This window comes from Labrus bergylta, chromosome 1 (assembly GCF_963930695.1).
Source record: "Labrus bergylta chromosome 1, fLabBer1.1, whole genome shotgun sequence".
NCBI classification, from domain to species: domain Eukaryota; kingdom Metazoa; phylum Chordata; class Actinopteri; order Labriformes; family Labridae; genus Labrus; species Labrus bergylta.
The window spans coordinates 4,846,341-4,870,171 of NC_089195.1; the positions used below are offsets into that span (position 1 = coordinate 4,846,341).

The window sequence follows — 23,831 nt, forward strand, 5'->3', positions numbered from 1 at the left end:
TAGGTGCAATTTTGTGTTCTTTTTGCCCACTGCCTGCACAACAAACTGAACATATACAGTCAGCGCTGAGGCCACATGCTTAGGACGTGTTGATATGGTGAACAGGTTGCTGCCAACACTGAGAGACATTATCAGAATGAGCCGAATGTGTGAACAGTCAAGAATATGCAGAGCAAGTTTTATAAAGGTCGGAGGAAAGTTTATTATTCATGTTTCTCCTCCTTCTCCTTACCTACCTTTGTAAAACTTTACCTTTACTTGTCTGAGATGTAAGTTCCACATGATTGGCTGCGGAGCTACTTATAGTTAGGAAGAATGGTACCAGATAAAAGCAGAGTCGTGAAGGATAGCTCCCGCTCACCCTCATGGAGAACAATCCCCCCACACACACACATCCCCCTCTTCTCTTTGGAAAATGGAAACAAAAGGTGTATTTACCCTGTGCGGCTGCAACAGGATGCACGCCGCCAAATGAGCAGGGGATCAAACGAAAAGGCTCACAGAGCGTGCTCAGACTTCTTAAACTCCTCCCTGGCTTTTATCACTCCTTCTTTACCAAGTCTCCGCCAGAGAAACAGCTGGTGCTCTGCTAAACACTTGCATATGTGAGTCATTTAAACTCACCTCAGCATGCAGCGTCAGTGGTGACTGAAAAAAAAGAGGGAATGATTTCTAAATGAAATTAAAATTTTGGATTCTGCAAACACGCTGCATGATGTGCATAAATCCACAGGAATAATGGCAGATGAGAATCAAGTTTGTTTGCAGCCCTCCTCCATTACCACAGAGGAGGACTGTGAGAGGTCCCTGCAGAACACACAGTTTTTAAAATGCAAGCTACGTCTGTTTGCAAGCTATGTCTGCTTGTTTGCAGAATTACTCAGGAGGTCTAAAGACAGATCATTAAGCTATCTCTAAATGCCATGCGATCGATAAGTTTGAGGCAATCATCTGTGAAATATAGACTAGAAACTGGGGCAGTGCATCAGCCTCAAGTCCAAACTTCTACTTTATACCTTATCACAGAAGAATGCAGTTTAAATGAGGTCTATATCAGTGGTTCTCAACTGGTGGGTCGGGGAGCCGTTTTCAGGGGGTCACGTGATTGTGAAAAAGAGGTGTCAAAAAATCTATAACACACTTTTAAAACTTGTTTTGTTTTGTTTTTGTCCATAAATAACTTAAAACAAATGTTTTAAAAAATGATGGCAAGTGAAAAGTTAATTAAAAGGTAAAATCTAATTATACTTAATTCATTTAATGAAATTATTTTTTGTATAATCAACAAGTTGAGGTTAAAGGAGAAGATTTAAAACAGAAAGCTTTTAATTAAGTGCATATTTTTGTCTCCTCTGATAACCTTTTGTTTTCATTGTTTTAGCCACCATATTGGTGAGCAGAAGCTGCAGTTTATTTATTTATTTATTTTTCCTTTGGTATTATACTGCCTCAAAAGGACTCTTGCACAATGCAAGCTAGCAATGATCCACTAGAAACTGAGCTAACATTGATTTGAATTTCCAGTTTTCTATGAAGGAATGAAAAGACTAAACACATGTCTGTGAGCAAACCCACTCCCAAGGCCCTTTTTATTTTCCTTTGGCACTTGGACTTCCTGGTCTTCCAGACCCTGACATGTCAGTTATCATCCCTTACAACACTCCAGAGACCTGTTGGAGCAAAAAACTGGAGCCAAATGTTTACTATGGTGCACTGCCACTCTCCAGCTTTGTAATAATCAAGTCTTCAAATTGCTGTTTTCTCAGGCCTTCTCTCACTATGAATAATGAATGGAAGTCATTTCTGGTTGTTCTGTGCCCGCCAGCTTTGCAGAGATGAAAGATACACTGGAGGCTTTTTTGGGTGAGTGTGTGTAGGTGTGTGTGCTCCAGAGCCTGAACTCTGACTAAGATTTAAATCACAAACTGTACCATAACATCTGTGATGGACTACAGGGGGAAACTTGATGCACCTCACGGTGTGCGAGGTGATAAAGTCATTAGACAATATGGCCGAGGTCAGCAGGAGACATCCTCAGTGGAAAACAACATAGATGTCAAAAGAACATTTATCTTTAGTAAGGCCAAAAAATGTCCTTCAAGAACTCATAAAAACGTCATCATGTCTCTGGGAATTTTTTCTATAGATAGATGCTTTTTCTAAAAGGATTAACTCTTTAAAAAAAAAGAAGCTTCCTTGAATGTGCAGAATAGGGAAGGGGATGAAGCAAAAAACACTTGCCTACCAGCTGTCAAGGTTGACTGGAGAACAGGGGCTGTGAGAGGGATACACGACGAATGTTGTCACTGAAAGCGATCTTTGAATGTCAGCACTTCTGCCCCACTCAGCTTATTCCTTTAAGGTATTTCCTCAGCGCTGCATTTGTCAGGCATTGCGCAATAATGCGTCCAAGGGTTATTTTTGGTAAGGCCCGATGGCAGCACAGGATACAGTGAGGATGATGTTTTTTTTTATCACATTCTTATAACATTTTTATATCTCTCTTTTCTAGCCTGTCTTTTGTGTACATGTTATCACACTTCTCCTGCACCTGTTTGTTATGTAAAATCTTTTGATTTACACTTACAGGATCCTCTCTGACTTTCTCTTTGTCGAAAGCAGCGGCATGAATTGCAGCACAGTCTGCTGGCACATTTCCTGTTTCTGTTTGTTTCACACATGGGTCGTTTTTATATTTTCCTTCCTCCCCCCCCCCCCCCTAAAACAGACACATACATTATTGCACACACAAACACACACACAAGAGTGGCTATGCACATAAACACATTTCTTAATCTATTGAAGGAAAGACAGACTTTGGCATACAGTGCTCAGTCTTATGAGGTTCCATTATTTTTTTCATGCTTCACCGTCCTCCGCTCCCTCGTGTGTCTCGCACAAAACTCAGTGCTGTCCCACACAAACACCTGCAAATACAACATCTTCCAATCTTAATGTGTCGAATCTCCAAAGTCATTTTCAATTATGCTTCAGTGGATTCTGCATTAGAGGAGAGATTGTGCAGCAGTTGCCTTAGGTAAAAACATGGAAAGATGCCAGCACATGTGTGTGTGTGTGTGTGTGCGCGCCACCTTTGAGCAGGATTGTGTGTGTACGCTTCAGTTGGTGTGCAAGATTTCACAAGAGTGCGGCTCAGGGTGAGTGTATATTCCACAGATAAACTCCTTGACAGCTTGTACATTATGATTCCCCTTGCTGAGATATGCTCTGCTGATGGGAGCAGTGATTATTAAAACCTGCTGGAGGTTTTTCCTGCCTCTCCTAAAGGTGTGCTGCAACACAATCCCCATGTTTATCTTTTTTTTTTTTTGTTCTATATCGTTCAGATCTCATGTAATGGCACTGTTTGCATTCTGCATGGATTTCCAGTGTGATAAAAGTTTTCCTATATCTTCCCTTCCCATATGTATATATTTTTTTTTCTGCTGAAAGGCAGTGGAAATTGAATGTGTTTTGCAGTCATACAGCGTTATGTGCTGGTTTTTTTAGCATGTGGGGTCGGGCCATCAAAGGCTCTGAATTTGTCTTTCTGTGTTTGAAAAAAGAGCCTGTCTTTAATATTTCATCTGCACCGTATACATTCATTCCAGCAACAGAGATAAATGAATAATGGCATCATATCTTTATTTGGAGAGAGAAAAAAAAGGTAGGAAGCAGGTGTTAGCTGAAGGTGTAAAAGTGTTTTCAAAAAGCAAACAGTCCATCCATAAATATACTGATCTCACTTCCCATGCTCTCTGATGTTCTCCCATACAAGTGTTGATTCAGAAGTGTAACTGGAAAACAGTTCAAGGTTATGAATATTAAACATATGGATAGATTCATGTCTTCAGTATCTTGCAAAATAAAACTAGTTTTAGAAGTCAGCCCCTACATGAAGGAACATTTCTGATTCTGATGCCTCCTTGTGGTCGTATCCTTAAAGACATCCAAATGGATCCTCCAACTTGTTCATGGATTGACAAACAAAATGTCACTGCATGAAACGTGCTATAATTGTTTTAAACTAAGCCACATCAGGGCTTTAACTGACAATTTTCAGGCAATTTCAAACTTTCATTAGAATTAGACTTTATTTCAGTGGATTTCACTACATTGAAAACAAAATTATTTGGAGATGGTTGTTTATACTTTTGGTATGATTATTGTTTGGACATGTTCGATAATGGAATTTACGGTGTTTTAACTTATAGTCTATTTTTAGAAAAAGAAAACACATATAGATTCACTGTTTTTTTATTCAAATAAGAAGGAACAGGTATCTGGAAAATCAGTTATCTGATAAATCAAGGTACTTAGCAAATTGCCCTGGAAAAAGCTCAGTTTATTGATCTACAATATTGATATCCCATATGAGACAGATTTATCTAGATGTTGCAGTAACATTATGACAAAAAAAAGATGGAATACGCAAATGTACATCACTCCCTGTATGCTTTTAATTCTAACAGGCTTAACTGTCGCTGATTAATTCACAAATATTCAATATTTATTGAATTTATTTATTTATTTTCTTAGAATAACCAGTGAGTGACACAACCCCCACCCCCCCCCCCCCCCCAAAAAAAAAGGGTAGCTGGCTTTCATGTTGTGTGATGTTAAATTAGCGTTGTCAGTGGCAAAACACTGCACCTGTGCATTTACTTTGATTGCATTTCCTTTCCTTCCAATTATTGCAGCCATCACATTCTGTTTCAGGCTGAGAGAATCTATAGCACAATATCAAGATGGCTGAATAACCCTCAAACACACATCCAAACATGTATTTTCGTTCTCCTGTATTTTGACATATGTGCAAATAACACTAAACTATACATAAGTCAGGCCTCTTTTTTTGACCCATCTCTTGTGAATGAATGGACAGGGAAGCTGCACAGAAAAGAAGCCATTATCTCAAAGTCCACTGTTCTTCCAATAACAGTGAACTGTGACTTCAGTGCTTGTTTCTGCCTGAATGTTGTCTCGAGTGTCGGATTAGTGTATGGGATTAGAGCACTTAATAATCCGTTGGTTGAATGAAGCACTACACAGGCAGCAAGTAGCAGACTAATTGCCCCCAGCAGCTCATCCATCCCTTCATTTTCTCTGCCTGCTTGCTCTTATTCAGCCTCACATATAGAGGCTGGAGCCTTTTTCCTCCATGCCTCAGATAGAAAGGCAAGGAAACACCAGGACAGGTCAGCAGTCGCTGCAGGGCCAGCACACAGACAAACATGTTACAATGTCCACTGTGGGCAGTTCTGACTCACTGAGCAGTGATCTGCGGTTTGTCTTGATGTCTAGGCATCCACTATAGGTTAAAAAAAAAGACATGCACTACCTATAACTGTTAACTAACATGATGTGGGGGCGCTGGTGGCGCAGTGGGTAGTACACACGTACCCATGTACGGAGGCTTGTTCCAAGCGGGCGGCCCAGGTTCAAATCCGACCTGTGGCTCCTTTCCCGCATGTTAATCCCCATTCTCTTTCTCCCTGATTTCCATCTCTATCCACTGTCCTATCTCTCCAATAAAGCGCACAAAAGCCCCAAAAAAATGAATCTTTAAAAAAAACAAAAAAAACTAACATGATGTGTCCGAGCAAGTGGTTCGGCCATCATGAGCCACACAAACCAGTTCAATGCTTCCCAGGAAATGGACTCCAGCCAGACTTGCTTCCTTAGGAGTGACATCCACATTTGCATCTTCTGAACCATGCAGTTTATGTCTACTGCCTATTGGAACTAGTAGAGCAGTGACATGAGCGGTTTTTACTTTGGGATGGTGTTTAATAGCATCACATCCAATCTTAAACTAGTTGAGAACATCAAATCAAATATCAGGTGATTTGTATTCTGGCAAATTGAAATTCTGTTTGTACTTTTGTTACCCCAACTAAATAACTCTCTTGTTTCACTCAGCAGAACACCTGAACCATGGAGATTCTGTTGTGCTGAAATGGTGCAGAGCTTTCATCACACATTTTGTCGCTGCTCTGTGACATTCATCATCCCTGTCCTGACTCATTTCTTTCCTTTTGCTGGGAGGGAAAGTGCAGTTTGCTCCTCAGTTTGGGAGGGGGGGGGCATGCTTCAGCATCAGAGGCAAAAAAAAAAACATCCAACAGGAAACAATGTTAATTCTCTTGGAAAATATAGACGGCATACATGACTTCTTTTAAAAAGTTGACAGTATTAATTACACAGATGTGTTACATTCTGATTGGCCAATCATATAGTACATAACAATGGCCTGCTATCCCCTTGATAGCACACCGTTAGTCAGAATCACAAACCTTAAGTATGAAGAGCAGGTGTTTACTGGAGATGCGACACTAATCACAGACTCTTAAAGGAGATCTATGAAATGCATGCCTATAATGTTACGTTGTTGGATGTCCATACTTAAACTCTGCAACGTTTGTTTTTTTTAAACACAAGATACAAAGGGGTTGGCGTAATCCTCGGACGTGGTTTCATGCTGCTCTGAACGAGATGTTACGAGAACCTTTGGAGACTTGGCCAGAACCTGACATCAAGTTCTGCCAACACATTAGAGTAAAGCATGGCGTAAAGTTGTAAGACATGCCCACCCAAAATTGTACCCAAATTTCCCCTGCGACTGCAAACTGGCCAATTGGATGAAAGTGAACATTTGGGGAAGGAGGGCCTTAAAGGGACAGCAGTTGAAATGAGGGATTTCACTGATGCCAGCTTAAAAAAAGTAAGGACGCAACATTACTCAATAGGCGTTCCAGTGAAACGCCTAAACACAGTGAAAGTGAGGATAATAGATCCTCTCTTATAAGGGCTAACCATATGAGATGAGATGAGATGAGATTCAACTTTATTGTCATTACACGTATACAAGTATAGAGTAACGAAATGAGGTTTGGCATCTCACCAGAAGTGCAAATAAGCAGAAAGTGCAAGAGTCTGTGCTATGTACAGTAATTGAGTGCAAGAGTCTGTGCTATGTACAGTAATTCTGTGCTATGTACAGTAATTGCAAAATTTACAGATGTAGACAAAAAAAAGGGAATTATGAGGTATATCTGGATGGCTGGATTAATGGGATGCAATAAATATAAATAAATGCTATAAATAAGTAATGCTACAAAATAAGTGTGTTCTTAGGATTATAATATACAGATTAAGATGCAGTGAGCATGCTATACTAATAATATACAGATTAAGATGCAGTGAGCATGCTATACTAATAATATACAGATTAAGATGCAGTGAGCATGCTATACTAATAATATACAGATTAAGGTGCAGTGAGCATGCTATACTAATAATATGCAGAATAAGATGCAGTGAGCATGCTATACTAATAATATACAGATTAAGATGCAGTGAGCATGTTATACAAGTTTACAGATAATTTAAAGAATATGAACATACTATAATACAATAATACAGATGGATGAGAGATGTGTGTGTGTGACCAGGAGGAGTGGTGGGGGGATGATGGGTGTGAGGTGATATGGAGGGGAAAGGGGGGTCAGCAGGGTGCGGAGAGAGAGAGAGGGAGAGAGAGAGAGAGACAGAGTTCAGAGTTCGGGGTGTGAGGTGATATGGAGGGGAAAGGGGGGTCAGCAGGGTGCGGACAGTGGTGATCTGCTTCCATGTTGTAACACTGTCGATGGTGGTATTGATATAATCCAGCACAGAAGAAGTGTAGGTGTCAATGTCTGAATCCGCAAAAAGAAGTTTTGTTAATTTGAAGAAATTCAAAAATAAAAAAGAGACATAAAAGTGTTTAAAACAATGACCATTTATATCTTAAGTAAGAATCTGTGGAAAAAGTGGAAACACACAGTGAGTGGGTTGTTATAGAGGATCTTACCCTGGGTTTCCACTCTGCTATAACAGCATGCTCACTATTTGACCCCATACAGTAATGGTCACAATATTTTGTAGAATTGGGTGATGCATGCAGCAGTGTAGCTCAGTCAGAATATTTTTTCATGCATCATCACCGTGGATACATCACCACCATTCATACTTCATACTTTACAGATGGCCAGTGTCTCAAAGATGCAAAAAGAGACAACATAAGAGAGATCCTGAAGAGGGATTCTTTGGCTGCAGTAATCAGTGAGTGAGGGTATTTAAGAAATGTCGAACTAGATCTGAACTCACCCTAACTGGTCTTGAGTCTTAGATTGGAGAATGAAACGTCAGATCAGGCAGAGAAAAAAGCAACAACATACAAACATGAAAAATAACACTCAAACTTGACAAGACTGCTGCAGGGTTGTCTTGTTGTGTGAGCACAGTATATATCACCAAATGGATTCAAAGCAAAGTTCTGCGAAGAGAGAGTATAAATTCCCTCTTGCAGAAAAATAAAAGGTTAATTAGAAATATATTCAGCTTGCACACATCTGGTCTCTAATCATCAAACACTCAAGCATTGCTGTTCACTTTTTTTCCCTCTAAAACCAGAGTTCCCTGGGTTCTGTCCAAAGAGCAGGCTCGTGTCAAAGACCTGTGGCAGGAGCATGAATTGTATGTCATCCCTCTGGAGTTGGTTCCTGGAACAAAAGACTGCAACATTTCAGACAGTTGCGGTGGAAATGTCTGCAACGCATTCAGGGGGTCTCTGCCTCTGACCCCTCAGTATTGCAGAGAAACGCTTCAGTTCACCGGTGCAGAGAATGTTTTTCAGGCGCATCACTCAGCGAGTGTTCAGGCTTGATTTTGCCACAGGGTTCTCTCTCTGCTAAGACACCTTTTTTTCCTCTCCCTCTTTCTGCGCCTCCCTGCGTCTCTGCGTGACAGACAATTGAGTTGTTGCTGCTTCGGGTTTCGACTCCGACAGCCACCTGATGATGCCTTCATCTTCGGATTGCCTGATGAATATTGATTCGGTGTTTTCTCATTGTGTCTCTTTGCTGTTTCCTGTGCACAAGCATGCATTCACAGGCCGTTTTTTTTGCTCAGCAGCAAACAGGCCAATGCTGTAGCAGTGCAGCGAGAGCAGGAGATTCAGTCACCTTTTGTTTTCCCTGGAACAACATTGCAACAGACTTTGTTTCTCTTTAATTTCTGCATGCTTCAGGGTGATTTGTGCTGTTTGTGTGAGCTCAAGAAACCAAGATGATTTGCTTGGAGTTTTCATCCTTCAGTCTTTGAAGTGAAAAGCTCTTTTTCTCTCTCTCTAGTTCCCAAGAGCATGGTCAACAGCGTTGTACACCAACGCAGAGTTGTTCTGCTTTACTGGCAGCCATCTGGCAAAACCTCACGAACATTCCCTAATGCTATTTTTTTTCTGCATGTCTCTTTTCCCAATCATTTGATGTTCATACACGGCAATGCACTGCACTGTATCTCCCACTCTCTGGAGTAAATGGAGGGCTTCAGAAATGAAACGAGTGGAAACCTCCACTTTGTGAATGTGTGGATACACCAGATGCCATATTAGATGTATTTGAATATGTTTCATTTTAAGAATCCCATTTTCTGGCCTATGCTAATCTTTTCTTTTTGTGTTGCTTTTAACAACTTTAAAGACAGTTTGCAGAAAGGGGGTGTTGAGAGAAAGCTTTTTTACGTTCTGAAATTCATTATGCTCTTTAAATACCACCCCTTCCAAGAACATGCCGTAATATCGCCAGTCTGCTAAGTCTGTTTCATGGTCAAAGACTTACTGAGAAAATCTTTCACTCGAGAGAGAGTCTAATGCAACATACTGATTCAAATCTGCCTTAATCTCTTTTTACTGATATGCAGAAAAATATTTCCAGCCTGTATCTTTCACTTAGCTTGAAACAGACAATATTTCCACGGGAAGGCTCACACACTGCTGGTCTGAACAGAAATGGAAAGAGGTTGTTATTGGGTTTTTTTGCAGAAAGTTCCCCGGAGTTGTGTCTGAAATCTGAAAGTATGTGAGAGTCTCAGGGCAGTGGGTTGAACTTTTCTGTCTTTGTATTTATTTTCTGTCTCTATTTTTGCTCATGGTGGCCAGACAAAACAATAGGAAAGCAAGTGCCCCATTGGATTTAGCCAATGGGTAAGTGGTGACTGGAAAGACAGGCTCATATTACCCTGCTAACACACACTAACTGTTAAAGAGAGTCGTTCCTCTGCAGAGTTTCAGACATATTAAGATTTCTTTGATTGCAGAAGATGACACAACAAACATTCACATGGGTCTTAAATGCTTTGCACTTACATGTTTCTGCACTCGACATTTGCCTCTTCATGCTAAGCCAATCAAAATAAGCCTGTTCATATAAAGAGCATATGTAAAGTCGGGGTTCTTGTTTCTCCTCATAGGCTTGCATAAGGTCAGTATAGTGAAACAGCAAGAGTGCTGCTTATAGGAGCGAGTAAAAGGAAGAGAAGCTCTCATAAACCTTTGATTAGTGTTGGTCTGTTTATCCCTCAGCAAAGATCCTCTGTACCACAAAAACCTTTTTAGGAACCACATAATCAAGTAAGGCATTAGTTGCATGGCGGATTAGCTCCACCTTTGCAGTGTATGAAATGTGTATGTTTCCGTCTCCCTGTTCCAATTCACTGTCACACCTCAACGATTATTGTCTATCACCCATTGGATTAGTATGCACATATTAGACTGATCACTCTTTCTTGATTATTTACCAAAACCGTTGTGTACCAAAAAAATATAAACTGTATACTCATACCATCTTCACCACCTTAGCTTACATTCGGGGCAGTTTCTCAGCACGATGAACGGTAAATTTACAATCCAGCGTCACTGTTGTCCACTCGGTCCAGTAGACTCTACATTAGTATACTATAGTCCTGTATGTTAACACAACAGAAAGCACACATATTTCTTATTTTCTTATATTCGTATAGGAACTATTGGCATAAAGGCATTTCTTATTGATACTTTTTATACATTTAATTTCTCAGCAAATAAACTTTGTTTTCTAGTATAACGTAACCCCCCCCCCCCCTTAAACTTTTTAAATACATTTCTGGTTATTTATCATTTATTTTTCAACTCACAGCTGTATAGGGATTGTGTAAAGTGAAAATGGTCTTGGATGTCGATAAAGTGGATACAGGGCTGCTTATTAATGGGTCAAAGGGTATTTTTTAAGTTTATTTTTGGGCTTTTTATGCCTTTATTGTAGCAATAGGACAGTGGATAGAGTTGGAAATATGGGACCGAGAGTGTGGGGGATGACATGTGGGAAAGGAGCCACAGGTCGGATTTGAACCCAGGACTCACTGTATTTTAGCACCTCTTCAAACCCCTCTATTTCAGCCCTGCTCAGAACAGGCTGTTTCTCTGTCTGTAGATTTAAATGTCAATGAGCTGTGTCTGACAACGCCCCTCTAGAAGTAAACTCAAAAACAAACTCTTCTATCGTTTTAAAAGTAATTTACATTGTAAAGGTTAAAAGTCAGTGTTCAGAACCCTAAGGTTTCAAAAGGGCACCACCACATTATTAAACCAAAGCTTCACCCATAAAAAAGAGGTGCAAAGACTGAGTAAGCATGCAGACCCCAGTAACGGTGTGCTCTGCTGTGAGACACTGACAGGGAAAGTACAGCATCACACAATGGTGACCCTTGACACCTGCATGTGTTTTGCAAAGAGCAAATAGGCAGAAATGCTTCTCTCTACACACCAACCTGTCTGACCGTTTCCATACTGGATGTCAGCCGGAATAAATGCTACCCTGTGCCTACTGTTGCTGCTATGCAGGAGGTGGCAGGTGATGCATCCAACACAAAACCGGTGTCAGTTCACTAGAGTGTTGCACAGGGTTTTTCACACTCGTAGCTTTATTTTCAGGTGCAATATGCAAACAGAGGAAAATAGAAACACATTAACAGAGTTGGAATTTCACATTCTCATAGCCTCATTGAATTCTAGCTATTTATACCCTTAAGAGAAGTAAGACAAATGTGAAAACAACCTCGAAAAGGTCCCCTAAAAACGAGAAACGTTACACAAAGGAGCTGCTCTCTTTTACTTTCAGTCAAAAGCTTGACACTTTTTTTGTTAACAATAGAGGTTTAAGGACCTTTTTTTTTCCGGTCAAACAAGGCGCTGCAGTAATTGATGTACTATTAAATTATTAGCATGGATAATCCTTTCTGCATCACAGAGAATGCTTTACAATATGGCTAAGGTCAAATTTTGGCTTGTCAGTTTCTAAAGACTTAATATGATTAGCGAGCCAAGGGCAGGCCAGAAGTGTCTGGAGGCTGACTCTGTATAGACTTCATTTACTTGTGGACAATTTGATCATATTTGTTAAGAAGGAGAACAAATTCCCTGACATCAGCGGTGCTAAAGTAGCTGGTTTGATTTGAATGAATATGCGTAACACTATACAGTGCAGAAAAATACAGGAATAAGTAGATAACTGTTTGGTCTCTTTGAAAATAGTAGAGACAGTAAATGTAATCCCAATATATAATACATTCTAAATAACGCTGTTTCACCCATTGTATATCTACTAGTTTATAAAGTGTCTTTATTTATGAATGGTTTGTCCAAATCCTCAAAAATGACTTTTTTTTAAATAATAGTCAAAGGTGTACTTTCTTTAATTAATAGAAATCCCTTTCAGGGGAATTCAGATTTTTTTTTTTAAATACACAATTTGGGATCTTAATAACTGGTGGGTGCACAAACTTTCAGAGTTGCTTCCGAATATTTCGCAGCCAGTTTTTCTTAATTTTCTCTGTTAAAAAAAAAAAAGACATGTAATCAAAAATCTTTCAGGACAAATGTAACCAGTAGCTCTGACCAAAAAAAGTTTTTTTTTTTTGTTGTTTTGTCAAGGTGCTTTATCAGACACAGCAGTTACATTGTGGTCTCCAAGTTACTAGTCTCAAATTAAATCAACAGTCATTTGTTTTCCATTGTTCTACAAAACTTTTAGAGCATTTCCTTTCACATTCGCAAAGCTAATGCCTGTTTTCTCAGATGGATGAAAAAAACCCAAAGAAAGTAGATCATAAAGAGTCTCTTTGGACTGAAACATTTTGTTATTCAAACTATTACCTGTTGGACAAAGTACAGGGTTACAACCCCGAAACTACTGCTACTGCTGCAGAAACATCAACGCCATCCAAGGCAATTATTTTGGGGCTTTTTTTTTGTCTGTTGTAGAGATAGAATAGGGTTGGAAATCAGAGAGAGAGAGAGAGAGAGTGCGGAATGACATGCGGTACAGGAGCCCTAAGTTGGATTCGAACCCGGGCCGCCTGCTTGGAGGACTATTAGCCCCTCGTACATGGGGCGCGCACAACAGCCACTTCTCTACAGGCTCCCCAGCACCTTTTAATTACCCTCTACAAAGTAGTCCACAAAGAATGATGAGGATAATCTTCTTGTCATTTCCTTTCCGTTTTAATCAGCTCTCTCTCAGAGGGTGCGTGTCACGCTTCATCCCTGCTCACATCTCAGCAGCTGACATCTTCCTCTTGTCCACGCCAAACACATTCAGCGCTCTCTCCGTTTAAGACATCTGAGTATATGCATTATGGTGACCAGATGATAGAGAGGGCACGCCTGGCAGCAGCAGCTCACCCATGTCAAGCCAAAATCAACACATGTTTGTGTGTTATTATTGAAGTCTCCTCTCAGGAGGTTCGAGCAGCATTACACATGAGGCTGAAAGTTAGAATCAGGATCATTCTCAGCTCAGCAGCCTCTATCCTCTCCTCTCCTCTTTAATACCTCCTCTTTAATATGCTGCCAGTCTGATTCATTATTGCGCTTTGTAATCGTAGCAACTGCTGTGTCTCTCTGAGGCATTCAGGAATGAATCTGACTGACAGCAGGCTCTTTGCAATTTCACTGAAACTCCATTCCCTACTGAAGCAGCACAAGCAGCAGGTTTTAACGGGGTGGGGGGGAGAAGGGAAAGACCGCTGAAATAAGTATCATCTCCACTTTTCTCATAACACTGTGAAGTAGTCTTCAAATCCAAATGGGAGTTCTGCCATGGTTGTGGGTGGGTGCCTCTGTCCCCACTGAGAGAAATATTTGAAAATCCTGCGCACATGAATGCAGCTCTCACAAAAAAAAAGAAAAGAAAAAAAAAAAAAAAGGAGACGCGAGTGAAGTCCTGCAAATGCTGTAATATTCTTCTTGAAGGCAGATTTGGTAGTTACGAGTGATGATGGATTCATGTGGAGTTTCTAGGGACTAGGCTGGCTAACAGGCTCATTCCCACTGCTAAATTATTAAAGCCCATGGGTTCAGGAACATCCACATGTTTTTTTTCTCTCGTCATATTTTATTTCATAGTAGTTATCGGGAGAGAATTAATTATTAACAGTGCCGGGTCCCTAGACATTTTCCAATGGTTCATTTTTGTCAGCATGCGCTATATGATTGGTTAACCTTCCCTTGTTCTAATGCCAGAGGTTTTCTCTCCCACGCAGAGTAACTGTGTGTATACAGTACCATATACAAGCCTCTATCTGCTTTTTGTTTTTCCTGTAGGGTGTGATATTGCTTTCTTTTTCATCACTGCTAAATAAATACCATTTGACATGAATCCTGCAAAGTCCCGGTAGTCTTTAGTCTGTTTGTTTACCCATTAGATTGTCAGCGCTGTGCTTTTATCTTCTATAGTATTCGCCTGCCTCAGAGAGCATTTTCCCTTTATCTCCTCCAATACAGATCCACTGACTACGGCTCCACATATGAGAGAATGAATGACAAAGTGGGATCCAAGACTGTTCTGAGTTACCTGTATGTCTGCCCAACTAACAAGAGAAAGGTAAGACGTTCTATTAAATGTCCTGTTTCTGTCAGAATACACCAGCTCAATGAAACACCCTGTGATGAATGTTTATTATTGTAATGTTCAGTAAACTCTTAAATATGGGCCTCTAATGATCCAGACTGCAGAGAGAAACAGACCTTTTTTTTATTAAAAAAAACAGGCTTATACAGGAGGCATACCTTTATCAGAAGCTCCCCTGTTTCCTTATTTCATCCTATTTTAGTTTATTTTTTTCCAGATCTGTTTTGATTTGCTGATGATGCTGGAGGCTCAACCTGTTTAGGTGTTGGATTGTTAATATCTTTCTGTGGGTAAATACTCACCTCTAATTGGTAGCAGAGTGTCTATTTATTAACATCAACTGACATAAAAAGTAGTTCTGTCTCTTTGCAGCCCATTACATAAGAACCCAATAGGAGGGTAATAATAGTTTTGGATACTACTCAAATCCTGAGGTGTTACCAGGGAAAATGTAATATGGGAAACGGACTTCAGCTTATATTGCCCTTTTCTAGTCTTATGACTACTCAACAAACTTTTACAGTGCATGTCACACCTGTCCATTCACATCCTGATGGTAGAGGTTGCTATCTAAAGTGAAGATCAAAAGTAACTAATCCCATTCGTACACATGTAGATGCCACCAAAGAAGCAACGTGGGGTTAAGTGTTTTGCCCAAGGGCACGTTGGACATACTGTAGCTGGGGAGCTAGGGATTGAACCCCCGACCTTTTGGTTTAGAGAGGACCGATTTTGCTAGTCACAGCCGCCCAAAATAAAGTCATGGAATAAGCCCATAATATAATCATGCTGGTCAAGGTGTCCAGTATTAAGTACCAATTCACACACACTCCGTGCGCGCCGTGGTCCGTCAGTGCCGTGCACTACGTTGTACTTAGCCTTCACTCTAGTCAATCATTGTGTTCACACAGGGCGCGCTGCGGTCCGTCTCCGGCGCGAGCCACCGTGGCGCTGACGGACCCCGGCGCGCACGGAGTATGTGTGAATTGCGGGTTAGAATATAATACAAGTTGTAAGAGAAACATCTGCTTGCTTGTGGCTTTAAAGTCATCTGTTAGATACTTGCAATGAATACAGATACGTTAAATCAAGCATTATCCCCAATATATATTTCAACATCACCCTCAGAACGAGTGTCATTTCAACTATACCATATTTTGCTTGCAGGTTTTTTTTTCCAACACAAATATTGTCATTCACTGCTTGATGCAGTTCTGTGCCCGAGCTGCATCTTCAGAAATACCAGATTGTTAAATAAATTAAATGATATATCTCAATAATGAATGAAGGTTGAGTAATATTTAACATCTGCAAGGAATTCCCCCTCCTCTGATTGATTTTCTTCTTTCTTATTTGGCTTATATTTATCATCTTTTTTTTCTTTTTTTTTTTTTTTACAATTTTCTGTAGTTCATCAGCTGACATCCTTGAGAGTGGGTTTATGTATGACAATGTATTTTCAACACAGGGAACCATCAAGGCTTGCTTATACAAAAGATGTTTCTGGGAACCACCAAATGTGGAATATTAAGGATGTAAAGCATCAGAAAAGTGTGAGCATTTCCAGCAGTAAACCATCTGTCAACGTCTCTAATCCATCCAAGAATTCTGTCAATAACTTCTTTCTTTTTTTGAAATTCAAAGAATTGCGCTAACTGATCAGATGGTTTGCACTTCATTTACTCCCATCTGCTTCAGTCTTATGTCGAGTTAATTGAATGAAGAAATTGTAAAAGAAACCTTCTTAACCTTCCTCATATTAAAATTCACATTAGCTCAATTGACCTGTGGAGGTTACTAATCCCTTAAAATATGATGCTCATTCCTGCATCACACACTGCATATACTCATGTACAGGACATGTTTTTAAGTCCCCACATTGTGATTCACAACTGCAGAATCAAGCAGTAAATGTGGACTCCAGCAGTCCGCTGCTCTGAGCAACAATTTGACAGACAAGTAGATTTGTTGACTTCCAGGTCAGAGGGCTGTGAGATGCTCGGTTAAAGATGGAGTCTGGTCTCCAGAGGCGTCTGCCAAAGGCCTTATCCATATATTTCTAGACAACTTGTATTTTTAAAAGTGTCAAAATAACGTTCTATACATTATTATAATTGCCCCAGCTCTAGTTAATTGTGACAAATTGTGCATAATAGTGGAGGGAAAGTTTATACTGCATTGAACAGATCCGTTTCTCTGGTAACGCAGGGCAAGACACATTAAGTTTATAATTCACAAAGGGCTTCACATTGTATTTGAAGGCAATTAGATGCAGTAGTGGGAATAGATGCAGTTTCTGTTCATCAGTACACTACAAACATGTCTTTCTTAGTCAGTAGATTGTGCAAAACTGATGCAAACTGGAGAGAACTGGCGACCTATAACCTCAACACAAACAACAAATCTTCCTCTTAAATAACAGTCTACTACTGTAAAAATAAAACAGTACTGTGCTTTTATTTTACCATTCCTATTGTTAACTTGATTTACAGTGTATTACCGTTTAAAAAACAACAACCTAACACTCATTTCAAAATAAAAGTCACGGAAATGGCTTGCATAAAAATGACAAGAGACGTTCTTTCATCATAACACTTTTAATAATTGCCTACAACATTCGCCATCACAATCATTTAACTTAGTGCAGATCTGTTATCTTGTCAAACATTTGAGGTTACATTTGATTTTCCATCTTTTCACTCATAAAGGATACAAGTTTGGAAGGAAATGAAAATGCTTCATTGATTGTTTGTAAAATAAAACCAATAGCACAATTTCTTACAGGTTTACATGTCCTGTGATACAACACAACCTGTATACAACTTGCTTACAGCTTAATATGAAGTGCCTTTACTGTCCTTTACTGTATCTTCTAGGAGATAGGGATCATATTAAACAAACTGCAAAACAACAAACCTGGAGCTGCACATTTTATACTTGACAGAAACAAACTGATGACAACACATTGCTTGTGATCGTTACCTTAAAACGACAACATGGACAATCAGGATGCAGTGTGGGTTTCAGAATCTGCTTTATTGGTCAGGTATGCTCACACATACAGTTCAATGAATTAGACTTTATAGACTGTGCTCTCCAAAAATATAGAATTAAATATTAAACATTAAACAAACAAATACACAAAACCCTAATATACAAACCAAATAAACCTTGTAAGAGTTATGTGAGAGGCTGTGTTGCATACATAAAGCTCACAAAGCACTCAAGTCCAAGGGGTTTCAAAGTGTCCTTCTGCTGGATACGTTTCTCTGTCTTCTTGGACAGCAGGGCACAGACCAATTTGTTTTTATTAACGATATACCATAAGTATTTATCTGTTGATCTGATGATCAGACAAAGCTTGGTAGCTAGTTACTTTACCAGTGATTGACGGATAGCAGGATCAGGATCAGGACCAAATTGGATATAAAAATGTGTATCTATCTTCTCACCGATGAAGTTACTTCTGGCTCCAAAATAGCTACAGATCTATAATTACAAACCAATCTATGATGCATGGTGGCTATGGCCACTGAGATACATTGTATTGGTTCAGCTAGGCATACACATTTTAATGACAGCAAAAGGTTAAATTACAGAAATCCAATTTAAAGTTGCAGTAAGCACTATTCTAGTGGAAAAAAAAAACTAAACAAAAACATCTGCCTCTCCCTTTGCTGCCTTGCATCACTTTGCTTAGCCCAGCCCGCCGAATGACACAAAACATGCACCCCAATGGTTGCAACTGCAAACTGTCTCTTCTCTTTTACTAGTTATGTTAGACCTAGAGGACATAAACACTGACAGCAAGTTCAGATAGTATGTTGCAAGCTTACTCTGATTGGTTGTTTGATTCTGACATGAAGTATCAGGAAAAAATATATATATACATACAAAGGGGTGTGGGCAAACAGACATGGATCGGACATTATTTCAATGTAATGCTGTTAGTGAAATGCGATGATCAAAGTATATTATTATAACCAAATCCTAATGAAATAAGAAGGGCTGTCAGCATTTATGCTTTAATTGCGATTAATTTACACCCATTTGTTTTTTCCAATCCCATTATTTGAATACTGTTTTATCCCTTTAGTCAGACTGTAGTTAAGCCTTCTTAATGTCTTCCTGTATCACGATGATGGAAAACAAATGATTCAGGTGCACCCTTTAAAGGCTCATTTCACTTTCGCAAAAAAACTTCTTAACAGCTCAGTTGTCAAAATCTATATCAACCTTGTGACATCAAACATTTAACTTTTTCAAAGTTTCCTTTAGCTGTTTTCTTTAAGTTTTCAATCCGTGACAAGTCACTTTTTCTTAAGTTAAGTTAATGTCATAACCTTAGATCTAGTTCCTTATTTAGTTTACAATAAATGCAAGTTTGTATTCAAACAGGGAGTACCATCAGTTTTAAGACTACAAAAAATGTAAATAAAAGCCTAACAAAAACTGTTGTTTTACATGTAAAATAATACATTTTTGTAGAAAAAAATAAAATTAAATACACAAATTAAAAAGTCCTTAATTTGCTCTTATGCCATAAAAGGAGTAGAAAGAAGTTGAATCCTACCTTGTTTTTCAGACATGCGATAAATCACATTTAAATACTGAAATTCAGAAAATCCTAGACAGGGGTGCAAACTCATTTCAAACAATAAGAAAAACAGAATTGCTTGTCGATATCTATGTTCTGTTCTAACTTTTTGATAAAGCTTCAGTGAAACATGAAAAACCTGTGCTCCCAACCTTCAGTCCCTTTTAATAAATGGGATGAATTTGCAGAACAGGGCTTACCATGTTCTACTAAGGGGTGATGTGAAGGGCAGTCACTATGCAAGTAGCTCTCAGAGCAGAGTCTGAGAGAACTTAATGCAGTCATCAAGTATGACAATATTGTCAAATATCTTCTATCATAAATATGTAACATTATCAATATATTAACCTGATGTTTTGCTCCTGCTGGTTTTCATCAAGTTTATATTCCCTCTGGCCTAACTTATTACATGTGTTGACCAGCTGTCACTTTAATGTTGCCTGAGATAATAATGAACCAGAAAGCTGTATGAAGTTACCTTCAGTTAACACGCATTTCTCTCAACATCTTTACCTATGACTACCAAACGGTTAATATGATCAGACAGGATGTTGAACAGAAAGGCTGGCTTGCTAGCCAGACTTCTAATCTTTTCACAGTGTATTCATGGAAAAATAACGTTAGCAATGTACTGCACATTGTGACTCATTGAATCAGGTTTCATGCTTCTTGCGGTCGGCGCGGCGATATTGCGCAATCGCGGCCGGCAAGAGGATGGTCCGCGGAGGGTCTGAGTGCCCAGCCGCGCACCTCCGAGATTTTGTAACAACGCAGACGGGTTCACGCCGACAGCATTGCAATGATTGGCTGCAGGGCCCGGAAGTACTTTCTCCGGGCCGTGTTGAGCGCTGAGCTCTCTGACTGCAGTCAGTATGAAACGTCTCGACGTTCGCAGGGGCCGTGCTCACTAGCCGCAAGAAGCATGAATAAGATTTTAGATTCATGACAGCTCGCGTCACAGATTTATCCCCCCCCCCCCCCCCCCCACCCTTCCTCCAAATATTTTTATTGCAGATCTAAATTAATCACACAAATGACCTATTTGGGATCCAAAACGGCAAATTTCGCCGAAAGGTGACAAGTTTGTACCCCTGCTAGATTCAAATGTTTAATCATTTCACTACCCTAGAAATAATATTGCCTACTGTAGCTTTATCTTGTTGTGCCATTCTATTAGTCAGGTTGTCTAATGAAGCTGTGATTGACACATCTTGTTAGCACACAGTTTCTGTCTCACACATCTATTATTTATGATGCGATATTCATTCATTTGGAGTCACAATTCTGAAAATATGGCAAATGAAGTACAGTTTTCATGCTACTTAAATAACAGTGATTAACCTTGTATTACCATGTTTACAAAGTATTGCTTTAAAACATGGTAATGACACAAATTGACATGTGTAGATAGTGTCCACAAAAATAATGTAAGGCAAATTCCTCTCATTCATATGCAAGAATTACAAGAGTAAAGAAGTTGTTTGATCGTCTATAATATGCTTCTTTGTTATGTTTATTTTTCCTTCAAGAATATAAATTAACATGAAATCAGAACATATGAAAGGATGTGGTCTTCACTAATTCAAGGACCCATGAAAAATTCAGGACCTTTTAAAATGATTGGACATTAGCATAAAGAACAAGTCATGGCTGACCGTTCAAAGAGTAGAGAACTTCCTGAACTTGCTTCAAAACATTAGAAAAACCAAAATCCTTTGAAATATATTATATAAAAATATATAATAATGACTTCATTGTGGTTGAAGTGCCAAGTCAGATAATTGTTGTATAATAAGCAAAATAAGTAGAACATACTCCCAGACAATAAAAGCTGACTCCAGTGTGCGATGATGACGTGCTGGGAGTCATGAAGGTGCTGGGGTTCATTTGCTTCACTTTCCCAAGGCCGAGCCAAGGTACTGACCCTGAATGTGTTTGCATGGCGTGGAAGTTAATAGGATCCCGCACTGTTGAGGGAAACCATGTCAGGGTGAGGTACATATCATAGCCGCTGCTGATTACTCCTTATGACTCACTCTTTTCGCCTTCTTTATATTGAGAAAATGTAATTCCACATCAAGGGCATAGCAGGAATAGTCGCTAAGGTTCCTCTTATTTGTTGCTGACCTGACATACTTTCTGTTTCTCATTCAGTTATATAAGATTAAACAAAGATGTGAAAAATAGAAGTCACACGCTTTACACATAAAACACAGGAAGTTAACAACAACAACAACAATACAGTGTTTGAGCCCACACAGGTAATAAAGTTAACATACAAGATTGCAGGATGCAATCTTTGGAAGAAAGTAGAAGGCGAACCTGCTTAAAGGCTCAAATATATTTGTTTTTGAATCATGCATATTCGTAGACCTGCTGCCACGTGAACATAAATGTTCACATACAGGCCACAACGCATGTTACTTGAGGATTCCTCTGAAGGACATAAATGAGACAGTGTAAAACACTCAAGTAGAGATGATCTGTCCCCAGCCATTTTGGCACGCATGTTTGTTGCTATGCAACAGCAATGACACATCATAGTTCAGGTAATTGAGGACTTGATCCATTAAAGGTGCACAATGGAGTTTTGGTAGAGGAATGTGAAAGTTGGAGAAATGTACAGATTCTGTGGTATGTTCATAACTATCATTCCTCAGATGAAAATTTGGTCCCTGGAACACTGTCTGCAGATAAAATGCTACGCGAAAAGTTATGGTGGGGGGCCTGCAGCAGTGAAACCGTAACTCTCCTGGTAGCTTTTTAGCTGTCCTGGTAGCTTTTTAGCTACCAGGACACTTCCAAATCTATATAGTGCACGTTTAACTTCCGGTATCATCACCATACAACTCTACACTGCTCCTAGAGGTTATATGCATATTGCATCTTACCGTGTTCATTTTTGAGGACGTGCACAACCAACGCTCCAAACAACACGTAGGGTTTGTTGTTATGGGTTTGCGTAGTTAAAAAGCAAGTATATTCAGGGCTTAAGACTATTTTACATTTTCTATTGAGTGATGGACATATATCAAATATTGGGCGGGTAGCTGTGGCTCAATTTGTAGAGTCATCGCCTCTCAAACGGAAGGTCAAGTGTTTGATCCCCAGCTGAGCAACATGTTCGATGTTTCCTAGGGCAACAAACTTAACCCTGCATTTCTCCCGTTGTATGAATGGATTAGTGTTGTACTTACTCTCTGATGTACGTCGCTTTGGATAAAAGCGTCTGCTAAGTGAATTGTAGAATTGTAACATTAATTGACCAGGATGAAGCAAAGATAGCAAGGTCATTTGCCCAAAGCAGATATCTTATCTCTAAGAGGGTTGTCAGTGCATCAGTGTAAACATTTAACAATGTCAACTATAGACTCATTAAGAGAAAGTCATGGTGCTACTTTCGTGGCTTTTTTTTGTCAACAAGCTTAAAACATTACAAAAACTATTTAAAAAAAAGCTGAAAATGAATGGGCCTTGGTATCTCTAGAGTTTAAGTGATGAACAGCAGTTGTCCAACTTTTAACCAACAGTAAAGAATCCAGACTTGATAAATGTTTCACCTAAACCAATGTGATACAGTTGATATTTTTAAACCAAATATCGAAAGCTAAAACCTAAACAACATTCTCTTGGGATGCCTTTTATTGTGTAATTGAGATATTGCACAACACAAATGACTGCCTTGGTGGACAATAAAGATACAACTTGATTTCATTCTATTGTATCCAAGATCCTGTAACAATCCCAGGAGAATATTTAACTCTAATGGTTGATCTCCAGCTCTGCCCACAGGCCCATTCCCCCCATGCACCTTATCCCTGATTTGATTATTTTCATTTGCCATCAATGAGATGGATGAAAGTTTGCCTGGCTCCACTCCCGTATTTCTTTGAAGTCTCTGAGCAACCTTGTTTACACACAGAAACATGCACGCACACACACACACACACACACACACGCACACACACACACACACACACATACACACACACACATACAAAGAGCAGTGTGGATATCTAATCACTCACCGTTAGATAAAATCATCTGCTGCTCTTTGTGGTATTCCTATCAACCTCAATAAAGGTTTCATTAGAAGTCTTCTGCGGCTATACTCGAAGCATATGTAGAGTTCTCGCCTATACACTGTCTGGGGACAAAAAAAGTTGTGACCTTTTCCCAATGTCACATTATAGATTTGAATGATAGTAATGACATTTAGTGCAGCGCCTCAGAAAATGAAACCTCCCATGATTCTTCTCTGCTTTATTTTGATGTCATTTCTCCGAGCTCGGTGTGCTCTTAGAGCTCGAGCGGTTTGATTGAACGGCTGCTGGATTAGGTTAATTTGAAAATAAAGACACGCACATTTAAAATGCCATCGAGGGAGCGAGACAGTGAAAACACGATCGCTAAATGTGGGTGATTAAGTCCTGATCCATGGTTAATGAGCATATTGCCGTGACAACTCT

General features: G+C 39.5%; 1 protein-coding gene across 1 annotated transcript in view; it reads left to right on the forward strand.

The window, feature by feature from the left end:
* sorcs3a (sortilin related VPS10 domain containing receptor 3a) overlaps positions 1-23,831 on the forward strand; it is a 223,425-nt gene that overhangs the window by 98,608 nt on the left and 100,986 nt on the right. Inside the window, exon 3 of the mRNA XM_020639103.3 lies at positions 14,639-14,738. Within this exon, the coding sequence (XP_020494759.2) occupies positions 14,639-14,738 (100 nt within the window). The remainder of the gene's footprint in view (positions 1-14,638; positions 14,739-23,831) is intronic.